This window comes from Rhea americana, unplaced genomic scaffold (assembly GCF_003343005.1).
Source record: "Rhea americana isolate MKP2758 unplaced genomic scaffold, rheAme1 scaffold_235, whole genome shotgun sequence".
In the NCBI taxonomy this organism is placed as follows: domain Eukaryota; kingdom Metazoa; phylum Chordata; class Aves; order Rheiformes; family Rheidae; genus Rhea; species Rhea americana.
The window spans coordinates 471,977-485,869 of NW_028186352.1; the positions used below are offsets into that span (position 1 = coordinate 471,977).

At 36.8% G+C, this 13,893-nt stretch overlaps 1 protein-coding gene across 1 annotated transcript in view; it reads right to left on the minus strand.

The window, feature by feature from the left end:
• DLG2 (discs large MAGUK scaffold protein 2) overlaps nt 1-13,893 on the minus strand; it is a 1,005,691-nt gene that overhangs the window by 399,035 nt on the left and 592,763 nt on the right. The window contains exon 9 of the mRNA XM_085306235.1: nt 4,965-5,018. Coding sequence (XP_085162361.1) covers nt 4,965-5,018 — 54 coding nt within the window. The remainder of the gene's footprint in view (nt 1-4,964; nt 5,019-13,893) is intronic.

Sequence of the window (13,893 nt, forward strand, 5' to 3'; positions counted from 1 at the left end):
TGCAACCTTGGCTAACATGCTCTAGGTGACCCTGCTTAAGCAGGGGAGTTGGACTAGATGATCTCCAGAGGTCCCTTCCAACCTTCCTGATTTATGATTCTATGATTCTATGATATATATGATGAGGCTTAAATATTCAAAATTGCCTTGAGAATATAAGAGAGAAGCCCAATAAAAACAATGAAATTTTTACTCCTAAATGACTTCTACCCTTTCTGTAAAGATATTCCATTCTAAACTGGTATATTTTAAAACAAAAGGTATGAAATACACTGGTTTTCAAGGAATAAAACAAACGGATACGAAATAGAGTCAATCTGATCCATTTTGTACTTTTGCTTTGGGTTTCAGAGCACAAGAAAGCATCCTTGATGTTACTACTACTCATCAGGCTAAAACCCATTCAAATCCTCAGGTGGCAGGATAAAAATTCTTCTGTTAATATACATTTCCGGGGGAATTATTTTATGTTAATTTATCAGTTTTCTGTTGTATAGTATATTTTCATTAGTGTTCTCAAAGTATTTTATAAATCTGAATTAAATCAATCTTCATAATGCTSTTATTATAAGAGAAAAATCACTTAGCCCACTGCTCAAATGGTGACACTTAGAGTATAGCAGCTATTACTACAGCAAACATCACTGTGATACTAATTCAAGGGCCAAAGCAGAAAAAACAAGCCAATGCAACTTTTAAGAGCTAGCACAGAGYTTTTTCCGATTTAGTTTTTCCAGTGTAAGACATATTAACTGACAGAATGAGAGATGAGTATGAAAAACAAAGAAAGCATTGTTTCTCAAAATGGAAAAAAATAAACATTTGAGATGGTAAGATATTAAATTTATTCGATATGTCACCTTTGTAATTAGTTTCATCACCGTTTGGGAAATTAATTATTTTAGAGTCACAGAGAAAAGAGAAAAAWATATTAAACACTCATTTATTCAAGAATCCTACCTCTAAGAACTATTGAGCTTTGTAAAATTTATGATCCTAGCATCTTTAGCCAAAGAAGGTCTTCTTTTTACACCCCACTACCATTCTGCTGAAATATCCAGTTATGACTCGTAGTTATAGACGACGTTTTATATTTATTATGCAATGCCACATGACATGCTTTATTTTAGAACTCCATAAAGCCAAATCCCTCCTCCAGTCTGCTTCCCCAGGGCTAGACAGCACCTACTCAGCAAAAGCCTTCAGAGCACTGACTGTTTCTCAGAAATTCCTTTTTTTCCCCTTCCTTTTCTTACAATCAAAACAAGAAGAATTTATTTTTCTCAGTAGCATTTATTTAAGCCTCCTTGTACCACCYTTCATGTGCTAAGTTCAGGTTTGCTGGCAGGCTTGGGCAACAGAGAAGAGAGGTGAGGATTTTTCTCAGACCCCAGTCCCAGCATCACCAAAAGGGCTCCCTAAACAGGGATGCACCAAAAGGGTCACACGGCCAGGTACAAGTAACACAATCCAAAGATTTGGTTATAACTCCAAAAAATATAACCTAACTTCCTTGGGAAACAACTTGAATGTGTCTGCAGCAGCATAGATTAGCATTAATAGCAAATCATTAATAATAATAATGATTTGGAAGAACATTAATAGAACATTAATATCAAATCATTAATAATAATAATGATTTGGAAGAGCAGTTGGAGAGTGAAGAAATATGAGGAATCCATTAGGAGCAAAAGGAGCATAAAGTACGTCCTCCTCTAGCTCTGAGAAGTGTGACGGGAGCAGGGAGAGGAAGCAAACAATCAGGGTACCAGAGCAAATTTAGACTAACGAGATACAAAGACAAAAGCAAATGCATSTTAAAACAAAATTCCATTATAAATTAAATACAAAGGTTCATATCAACTTCTGCAAGTRATGCAGCAAACTGGCATCAGTTAGTTTTAACTTAATTCTACAGCAGTTCAGAAAGCAAAAAAGAAATAACTAAGGCTTATTCTGTGCAATAGGGTAATTGAGATGATTCATACAGTATTAAATTAATGGTTCTCATTATACAAAAAGATCTAAAATTTACAGCCAAAGAATAAAGAACAAGTAAACTCCCACAAATGTTTAATTGTGCTTAAAACACCACAAAATAATCCATTTTGTGCCATGAAACTTCCTATCAAATTTACTTCCCTGACTAAAGCTTGGCAAGCCAAAGGTTTTCCAAGTCACTGAACCTAAAAAAGAGCTAATTAGCTCTTTCTTCTATTATTTCCTGCAGGTCCAAGCTATAAATGTACAATATAATAAGGCCTTTTCCTTCATCTCATTTAGGAAAAGCATATTGATGAAGAATGATTCCTCACGAGATGATTTTTTTTTCAAACTGTTGAGTTAAAAGGCCTGTAAGTTTTGCAGAACGCCAACAGTAACAAAAGTTTTAACTATATCAGTAAAAATCATTAATATGTTAGGAAGACAAATAGGGAGTTTACCAACGGTAAAAAGGAAATTTATATTTGGCAGACAACTAGAAACATTACATTTGAAAAAGCTTTATGAATACTGGTCATCGTGGCGAGTTCCCCTCCTTCTGCTAGAAAACATTCAGGGATTTTCGGAGCAAGGTGGGATGGACTATTCAGAGCACTAATATTGAAATAGAAATGCACTAAAGGTACCTTCAAAGTCCACTTATATTATGAGAAAAAACAGTGAGAAAGTTTTCTTGTGCTGGTGAGCTAGCAACTAAATCAAGGAATTTGCCAGAGAAACATTCGCCAGGGATGTCCCTAGGCATTTACATCCTTGCTTTGGGGTATATATGAAAGTCCTGACAATGATGAAAATGTAGGTACTCAACTCATATTCAAACATCATAATAATAATAATAATAGTAAAATTTAGCATTCTGTCACCTCCTTGAGCTGCCTTATCTGGAAAGCCAGTTTAGGACCTATCTGCTAACATATATTCCCTTTAAGATAAATGATATGATGATAGGTGCATTATTACAAACTGGTACAGCCCATCCAGTTTTGGGGGCGGGTTCTTCTGTCTTTTCCAGTATTTTACAGAGACACTAAGCCTCACTGTCACTACGCTGGATTACAGGGCAAGGGTGCCTGTAAACCTGGGCCAGGAGGGGAAGCACACAGAACCGAACGTGCGTGGCTATCTGGCCCAGCATTTTCCCAGCTGAGGAAATACCAAAAAACTGAACAAAACTATACAAAATTGAAATGCTTGTGAGAGCTGAAATGAGAACCCAGGTCTTCCAACCCTCTCTTCCAAGTATTAGGCCGGAGGGGGAGGTTTTTCTGTATATTTGCCTGTTTATCTCATTTYGGAGAGTGTTCAAGCGTGCACATCCTGATCAGAAAGAAAAGCCTATTGGCAAAGCAAAGATCGCACATCCTGTGGGGCACTGCGTTGGCCTGGGATCAGCCTCCTAGTTTCACCTTGACATTTCCTACTGGTGAGCCTAAACAGGTCCTTCTTTGGTAGCTCTGAGGTGTCCCATTTCTAAGGGACATAACTCTCCCCATGAATTGCGTAAGAGCAAGGTGACTAATTCAGAATCATCTATTTTTACAACAAGCACCTTCTGCTTATTTATCTAATGCACATCATGTGTTGGAGATTAAAATATAGCCTACAGGTACTTTTCACTCTACTATCAATATTTCTCTTTAAAGTATTTTGTTGTTTTGTTGTCTTTTTTTTAATGAAAAAAAAAGAGATACCGATATAAAATTGGTATAAAAATGTATAAGCATTGATAGATTGTGTTACAGGAATAAATCTTGTTGACTTGTCAYTAGTGCATCTGTACTCAGGGCTTCTAACGCTGTAACTATAGCTACAGACTGTCCAGGGTCCTGCTCTGGCACTGGAAATGAGAACTGGGGCTCCCTGTTGGTGGAAACCAGACAAGAATAAGTATAAAATGTCTCATTAAAATGGAAGAAAAGTCAGACCTATAGGAGGTGAGACCTGAATGGAGATTTCTGATGTTGGAAACAAAAAGAGACTTTAAAAAAGGGAGTCTGTTAAGAAAAGTGAATGCAAACGAACACAGAAATTTGACTTCACTTTCCATCCTTTCCAATAGTTATAATTCCTAGCAAAGGTACTAAATTCTCCTCTGCTTCCAACCAGTGTCGTTCTTCTAATCACTCTTGGCTGTGGGCCTTATGCTCTGCACAATAATTTTTAAGTTTATGAACTGTCAGGAACAAATAAGCYGGCAAAGACAACTCCTATTAAGCCTTGATATTTTTCTAAAGGACAGAACTCAGCAATATGATTGGTTCTTTGGAGAAATAACTAATTACCTTAATGCATGGGAATCGCAGGAAACAGATGTGGACAAAAAAATGGCAGATGAGGGATGTTAATTAGGAACTTTAAAAAGATAACCAGGAGTAGAGTGAGGAGAAAGATTAGATACTGACTGGCTAGCTTTTTAGTATTTACTTGCTATTTACTAGCATTTAAGTTTGATACTCTCTTTATTATGCATCTTCTTTGTCTTTCTCTGCTCTTTATTTTCCGCTGTAGTTGCTTTTGCAGTATAAAAATGACAATGTTATCAAATGCTTGAAGAAAAAGAGAGGTTTTCACTGCACCATTTGAATATTATAGTATTCATTTAGATATCTTCTTAATAAACTAGAAAGGCGCTTGATGCTCTGAAAAGGGAATCTTCATACTTTATGTGACCGGCAAGGAGGAACGACCTAATGAACCCACAGTATTTTTTGAAAAATGCTAGTTTTAGCAAGTTACAATAACTGCATTGAAGTCTGAACTAAAAATTATGCACACGTAATGTACTATAATCCACCTGAGTGTAATTGCCATTCCTGATTTATTCTTCTGCAAAATAATTAACTATGTAACTCTAAAAGACACAATTAATTGCATGATTTATTTATAATTTCTATCCAATAATGAATAGATTTTTTGTGTGAAAATAAACAATAACTGATTATAAGAAAATTAATACTTACATAAGGGATTGTGTCCAAGGTATCTGTGTTGACAATTATAGGGGCAGGGCTTGCCTGAAAGGAAAAAAAAAGAGAAAAACAACTTCAAATTTCTGAAATTCTTTCATATTGAAATGTCTCTAATGATACATTAACAGGCTAACAGCCTAGCATCCCACTGAACTCACATTGCACATAACTTTGGGTACTGTTCAGTCAACTGAAGGATGGAATAAAATATTACAAACCTCCAACTCACAGCTCAATGTGTTCTTTCTCACTGCATTAGGCTTTGGTTCACAACTTGAATATATAATAAACAGTGGTTCACTTTTGAGTAAAACTGTAAGAAACAAAGTATTCATCTCAGAATCAGGGGACTTTGGGGGTGAGAGGTTCCATTTCCTCTRTTTTACAAGTTCACTTTTTGTGTTTGAGCAAAACGAAGATGATCAGCTGATCTTTGCAGAGGACAAAAGCAAACATTTTATATGTTTCTACTACTTACATATACAGTATAAATATCATATTTGCATGCATACAGATACTATATATACACCAAGCTATATACACCCTGCATGACTCACAAGCAACAGGTATAACTCAGCTGATGCTTAATTTGAAATATTAACCTGGTTTATAAACAATTGTGAATTCGTAAAGCTGCCCAGCCTGATCTTTGACTTACTGATGAAAGCTACGTCCAACTTTCAAGCCCCTTGAAACACTGTAAGGTCTTTGCCTTCCTACGCTACGGCTCAGCCACCAGGATTCAAAGCTGAGCTCCAATTCGGCCTGGCTGCGTAACCTCAGCTGACTCCTGTGGAAACTGCGATGTAAAAAAACTGGGCAGAGCCACACACTGTACGTGAAACGGCAGATGGAGGCAGGGTTCAAGGATTCAAGAGGAAAAACATCAACGTGAAAAGTTTCAAAATTCAAACGGAAAAAGAGAGGAATTTGGAAGAAGAACATCAAGAACATCAGAAGAACTTCAGAAACATCAACACCAGCCCACTGCARAGAGGAAAGGAGGGCAACCTTTCCCCACCTCCCTGATGCCTGCAAAGGCTCTCCAGGTGTCTTATTAAGTTGAGGAGTATATTAATACATTATAATGTGCTGACTAAGCTTGTTGGTCCTATTTACCCACTCTGTGTATTAGCCAGTGAACAGCTTTAYACTTTAAGGTTGTGTATAGGCTGCAGGGTCCCTTTGTGCACACAGGGAAGGCTACGGAGCTCTTGAAAAACAGCGATCAGGTTTCTACTATCCAATATTCACTGCAGTATTTTAAAACCTAAGAAACATAACCCGGATAAAGAATGTAACATYAGTGCAGCAGCTCAAATGTTTTGAGAGTATCACAGTTTCTTTCAAATTTTTGATGTAGTTATTATTGTAAGATAATTCTGTCTTCAAAGAAATTGCACATTAGAGCACAACAGCTACTGATGATTAATATCATTATTTCTTTAGGACCATACGACTGTGCAAGCCATGAACAAAAGCTGAAAGGAAAACACATGGAACTTGGTGTGCTGAAATATGTTTCATGAAATGTATCAGTTATCATGGCAGTGCATAAAATATTAAAGATAGGCAGTATCTGAAAAGATATTTTATATCCATGCTTAGTTATTTTCCTTTTATCACATAACACCGGACAGTCTGAAATGATAAATAAAAGCTGAAGGCCCAATTTATTGTAATAATTTCAGTTTTAGGCATACAGAAATGATTTATAAATATATTATCACTGAAAGTTAAATAAAGAATACTTTTGTTTTTATTCTTAGCTTTTACTTACATGCATATTTAGTGCAATACAGTTAAAGACTGCTACCTCTGTTACATAAAGAAAAAAAAGATTTTTGATGATATTCTGTTGTCTCTACTAAATTTTGACTTTCATTCATTTTGATCATTTCTAATTATTACATACTATGAGAAGCTCTACTACCGAATATGAACAGTTTGTAATTTTCTCAATGTATTTTTCCAGTGCTTTATAAAACAGTATCTATTAAAATAATCGCCATTTTTCAGAAGTCAGTTTCTGAAGCATTCTAATATTATAACTGATAATTCCTAATTCAACTTAAGAAAAAATCACTGTATTCACTTCACATTTTCCAGAAATCAAGCTAAACATATTTCTGAATCAAAAAGTAGTAATGATGGGGACATCATAAAACAGCAATAGTTAGGGGATGAGGAAAACTCAATTACTCCTTTATTCCCTCTTACGAGCAGCACCTGCTCACCTCTAACACTGATTATTCACCTTCAGGAGAACTACAGACAACCATCTTGGGAGAAATAGGAAAGCCTTCAACCTTGAAACCAGAGTCATMCTAAGAACGTGCTCCGACTTATGTTGGGAATTCAAGATTTCTTTCTCCAGTACAATYGTTTATAAGGATTTTTTTTCAACTATTAAGCAAATATTTCTCAGATAAACCTAGCCCTGATGTTGCCTTCAAAGACCTAAAGAACTTTAAGATTTTCCAAAGATTTCTGGGCCTTGCTCTATCTGCTTCTGTATATCACCAAAGACAGAGATTTCAAAGCCTTTGTGGGTCCCTGTTTCAGTGCTTAACCACCTTCACTGTAAAGATTTTTTTTCTTATTCTAATCAGAATTTCCCTTAAGGCAACTTGTGTTTGTTGCCTCTTGTCCTTTTGCTGTACATCTCCAAGAGGAGTTTGGCTTCCTCTCCTCTGTAACTTAGATAATTGAAGATGGCAATTAGATTTTTTTTACAGCCTCTTCTCTTCCAGGCTGAACAAATCAAGCTCTCTCAGCCCTTACTTGTATGCCGCATGCACCAGACCCTTCCACCGCTATGTGTCCCACCAGCTTGGTAATACTTCAGGAAATATACTTTTGCATATCAGAGAACCAAGAAATGGATATGATACTCCAGATGCAGTGGCATGAGTAATGAGCAGAGGGGAACAGGCATGTCCCTCAGACTACCTGCTAGGCTGTTACCAGTGCAGCCCAGTTTGTGATTAGCCTTCAGCGCTGCAAGGGTTGGCTCACGTGCAACTTGTGGTCCACTCTGCAAAGCTGCTGCCAACMCAGACCRCRCCTGGCCTGTACTGTTGCACGTTGTATTCTGTCCCAGGTGCAGGTATTTCCATTTGTTTCTTTGAACTTCATGAGGTTCCCCTCAGCCCAYTTCTCCAGCCTATGGAGATCCCTCTGAACAGCAGTCATACCAGTCACAGTATCGGCCACTTTTCCGTGTCTGGTGTTATCTGAGAACTTGTTGATGGTGCACTCTATCTAATCATTCTCGTTATTAATGAAGACATTTAACAGTATTAGCTCCCCTATCAATCCCTCCGTAACACCACAAGTAAACAGCCACCAACTGGCTTTTGAAGAGCTGATCACAACCCTTTTGGCCTGGTAGTCCTGCCAGTGTTCCACTCATCTTGTAGTGCACCCATTCATTCACTCTCTTTCTCATTTGGCTGCAAGAAGCCCTTGAGAATTCAAATTGAAAGCCTTGCTAAAGTCAAGTCAAATGACAGCCACTGCTTTCTGCTCAGCCACAGAGTCAGTCATCTCATCACAGAAAGCTCTCAGGCTGGCCAGGCACAATGTACCTTTGGCAAATTGATATTGCCTCTTTCTAATCACCTCTGTGGCCTTCATGGGCAYCAACAACACTTCCAGGAGGAATCCACCAGGACGTTTTTCTTGTTGGCCTCCATTCTGATCCCGACCTCCAGGCTCCCAGCTGGCCCAGCTGGTCCATCGCCCACTTCAAAACGAAGGTCTGCACATTTGAGCTGCTGCTTTGAGTACAGTGCCCCCACACATAGACCCACACACACCATCTCCCCATCCTATCCTTCCTAGATTGGCCTTCAATCAAGAATATCTTTCAGGGCTTATTTTAACACAAGGTTTAATGTATCCATTACTGATTGGAATAGCTAAACTTCRGCTGTCAAACTGATGGTTTTCTGTTTATCCTGATCAAACAAAAAGGGGCATGAGAAAGTTCACTGAGAGAGTAATAGTTTCAGATGAATATAGTGACTGTAACCATTTACTCACAGCTAACATCATCAAAGTATTTTCCTTTTCTGTTCTTCCTCTTTCTATTTCTGTGTGCATGCATGTGCATGCACWCATGTATGTGAGCATATGTTTGTATGTGGTTTTTTTCAGACTGAGAAAAATGATTTAATAAACATTTTGCTTCAGTCTTTCTAGTGTATAGCAATTTGAAGAACATTGATCTCCTGAGGTACAACACTGCATTTAACAAAAGTGCAGGAAATGAAGACGATTTTGTTAGTCACACCCTGTTTGTAGCTTATGYTTTAATAGGATTTTATCATGCAGAGTTGAGAAGATAGAGTTTTCAACCACTGGAGAGAACCCTAAATATAGTGCAAGCCATAAAGCACACAATAACATCAAAATAATCCTGTAATCACTAAAAAGTAACTCAAGGGACAGGTCAAGAGAAGATCAGTAGCAACACAAACCCAGAAGGATTTTATTTCCTAGGATGATGTGGCTATATCTATTCTGACTGAAATATATGTCACATGCTCAGATACACCAAATTCTCAAAAAAGATACCCAGACATCTTGTGGAGAACACTGAGAAGTCCATCACAGTATTCATTGGCTCATCAGGAATACTTTCAGTTTCGTATAAATTAACAAATGCAAAACCAGACTCTCTTGAAAACCYCTGCTTACTGTGTTTTGGGGATAGTGCTTCCTCTTATCTGTCACACTCTCTATATCCACACATATATAAACTATTTATAGAATTTGAAACTGGGCGAGAAGAAGAAAGTACTTTCTGGAGGACAAGGATTTGGACTTTGTTCCTAGCTCTGCCCCYTGACCTGCTTTGTGATCTTAAGCAAGCCATTTAAATACTGTTTACCTAGCTTTTCCCGGTTGTAAAAAAATTCCAGCAAAACTGGCTTAATTTGGTCAGAGAGAGGTGATGTTAGCAAGTACTAAATAATCTATCTATACTAAATAATCTATCTCTAAAGAGGGAGCTGTAAAAGCTTAAGTGTCTAATTACCTACCTTGCAGGATGAACTCAAAYCTGTAATAAGTAGTTCATGAAAGAGAGAGCCCTCCCTTAAAACAGGTGGAATACAGAGCTCCCAGGCTCTATAATTAGATTTTAAAGAAGGGCAGAGGCCTTAGAGAATGTATTCACAATTCTGTAGCAGCAAAATAAATCCAGACAAATCTCCAAAAGAGGGAATTTTACCGAGTAGAGCAAATTGAATGATCCTCTCTACCCCATTCCCAGAGCACTTTCCGCCCTAATCCTTGCTTGTAGGTAAGGATTATATCATGCGTCCATTGACAACCTACCATGCAGGCTGTCAGCCTTAGAGCTGCTCCCTGCACTGGCCCTCTTCCTCCCCTTGACCAGGGGTGCAGCGTTCAGCTGAACCACCCCAGCGCACAGAAGAAAAGGCATCACACTGGCAGCTGCAAGGACAGATTGACATAGATGGGACAAAACCTGAATAGCTTGGGGGGGGGCAACATGATTTTTTTTTTCTTTTTTTATCTAAAGGAGTTGAACTCCACAGATTTTGTTCCCACAAATTTGCATGAGATCAGTTGGCTGCAGCCGGTCAGAGAGTAAGACAGTTTCTCTTCTACCAAAAAACAACTTAAAAGCAATATAGAGTGAAAGCACTTGAACCAGATAGATAGAAAAAGAACAAAAAGCCACACCATTTAGTTCATGAACATTTACTCTGACACCATTTCTCTACAAGTGTACTACATGACTCATACCGCTCAGATGAGATGAACTTTCCTTCAGTAGGAATGCATGAGTGCTAGCATTATCCYGGTTGACTGGTTTTACTTAAAGCATTCATAGTTTTATAGACTATCCATATTCTATTGAATTTCATTCCTTCTGGAGTGCTCACGGTTCCCAATTTTAATTGTTCTGACTATGCAATGCACCAGACCATGAAACTATTTGGTATATGGTAACGGAGACATTATGCAAATAACAAGTACAGAACATTGCTTCTTAACTGGAGAACATTAAAACAAATATGTGATCAATTTGGACCTATCCACCCGTACCTACTCCTACTTAAAATTTTAATTTGAGTCAGAACTCTCAACTCTTACTTTCTCCTGTGAAAGCATGACCACCATTATCCACATTTAAAAAACTCGGAATAAAGTGGTGATGAAATTTAGAGTAATACAACAGTATATGCATTAACATTTAAAAGGCAGATTCAGTTGTCAGTGACTTATTACTATCTTTTGCAAAGACCTGACTCTGCAAACTGTAAGCCAAGGTTAAGGGCTCATCTTCCAAGACAGTCCCTCTAAATTCTAGCGCACCCGCTACAATATTCAGTTGCATTCTCATTTTATTTTAAAGGTATCTTTTTTAAAGTTTTTGTATTTGTAATACAAAATTCATAATACAATACCAGTATTTCTAAATCAATAGGGCTCCATGCATCTCTCGGATATATTGCTTCACACCATTTGAGCTCTTAAGAAAGGAATGCTGAAGTAGCTTAAATTAATTTCTTATTTTCAGAAGTTTCCTTTCACAATTRTAAGAAATAGATATACACAAACCCATGATGGAAGGAAAGATTAAGTGATAACTTAGATGTCAAAACATTCATTCTCTGGCATGCTACACAGCCTCAAGATCACAGAACATGCAGAACCTTCATCATATTTACCACAGAAYTACAAACTGTAAGACAAAGAGAGAGAAAAAGTAATTTGGTTTTTATTAAATAGAAAGTAAAAAGATAGGGAGCCCCTTTGAACATCTGAAGAATGGCTTCTCAGCAAACAATCCCTTCTCTATTTAAAGACATAAAACAGAAGTCAAAAGTAGCTTTGCTTGCAGGCTGCAGCTGTCAAGAATACATGAAAAATGCCTCAAGAAAGCCTCAAGGCCTTTCTGTACATATATAATGCAACCTCATATAAAGCTATTTTAATTTAAAGGTAAATAGTGTCTGTCAAATTAAAAAAAAAGYCTTATTTATTGTGTTTGGTGGTTTGTGTTTGCTTTCCTTAATGAGGAGGAATAAATTCTTATTTAAAAATGYATTAGATGTGATGTTATTTAAACAAAAACAAACGTGGACTTAGGGAAAACTCAAAATTTTATCTGCAAGTTGCCAAAGGAAACGATGTCTTCAAAGACAAAGAAGCACCTACTATATAATATCACTACAGGTGAAACTTCTACAGCTCGACAGTAGGTGCTTCTTTGTTTGAATTAGCTACAGKGTGACTTTTTGCCCAATATCTGATTCAGTGAAGAACACAGAAATGTCAATTGGAAAAGCTCTATAGTGAATGAGAGATAATTGGGATACACCTGAAATTCCAGCGAAGATATCATTCAATTAAGTGTTATTATCCACTAAATTTTGAGGTGGACCCATCTGTCTCATTCCAGGACTCCAAAGGCAGCAGTAAGGCTCTCAGGGAGGTCCCATTAGCACCTCTCACCTGACCCACCAAAGAAATTGATGCAAAGTGGCTTACGTCAGGGCTCTATCTCTGAACAGTTCTGTATTCTGCAATACTGCTTTAGCGCCTACTCATGGCCTTTGGAAAAGGAAGGGACCATAAATGCTCATTTATTATCTAGGTCTCTCATCTGCTCTCCACCATTCTCCAGAACTTTTCSCAAAGTCTGTGTCGGAGAGTGTGGCTTCAGAAAATAACAGATTTAACGAACCCAAGCAATACTACCTTCTGSGACTTTCATACGAGTAGATTTAAAAAGGTTTGAAGCATGAACAAAAATAGAAATCCGTTCCATATTGTCTTTTTTATAAATGTATTTTCATCAAAAGTGAGGTATCTGATAGGATACATTTTTTATAAAAGGTTTATAAGATTTTATATGATTTCATAACAATTTTACAACAGTATGAAACATTTGAAAAACCTGACTTGACACTACAATCAATGTTACTCAGAAAGATGCATTGCAAAAATAAAGTGTTTTAGAGTTATGTCACTCAAAACCTAAAAGTTAAGAGTTTCTGCTCTGAAATTACTACGAAAGCAGGTGACATCTTTAATTTTAAACTTAATGGCATTCCACTGTATCTATCAGATATAAAAATTTCTGCGTTAAAGACCTTGCCTAACTGAAGTTTGTGGTAAAAYATTGTTTTGCTTCAACAGAATCAAAGTTTAAACTAATACATTTCTATTCAATATTAGGGCTTTTTCCTTTTTTTCTTTTTATTCTGGTAGTATTTATAGAGCATGTGTGTATTTAGTCAGCTGGTTCATGGAAATAAAGTAATGTAGGTTTTCCAATTAAGGAGAGATTTTTTTTCTTGTGTTGCTTTTTTTTCTCATGCAATTTGCATATTCTTTTATATTTGAAATGTATTATAAGTATTAATGTGACATAAATCTGCAGAACTCATAACTTAGAACCACTGATGTTCTGTTTTTACCTGTTTCTGTATTTGAACTTTTTAGACCATATTATTTCGATATCCAGAAATTACTTAAAAAAAAAAATTGGTAACACTAAATGCTTATGTTATCCACAGACTTGTTGACAAAGGCGAATTCTCTCATTGACTTGAGTATTCCCACTTCTTCTTAACCATTGATGATTTTACTTTTCTACAGGTTTTTTAAGCATTAGAGTTATTAAGCTCAGGTTGTTATATTTTATAAAACAGAGTAAGCCTGAACAAGAGCTGCACAATTAAAAGGATATTTTAACATCAAAAGTCATCTCAAAAACTTGTGAAGCATTTCTAWCTGAAAAAGTACATTACATCATTGCATTACATAGAGGTGTACTCCACCTCATATACTTATATAAAAATATTTTTTTGCTGTTACGTGACTTTTTTTAGCCAATTTTACAGAAACCACCAAGACTAAGACATGCATATGT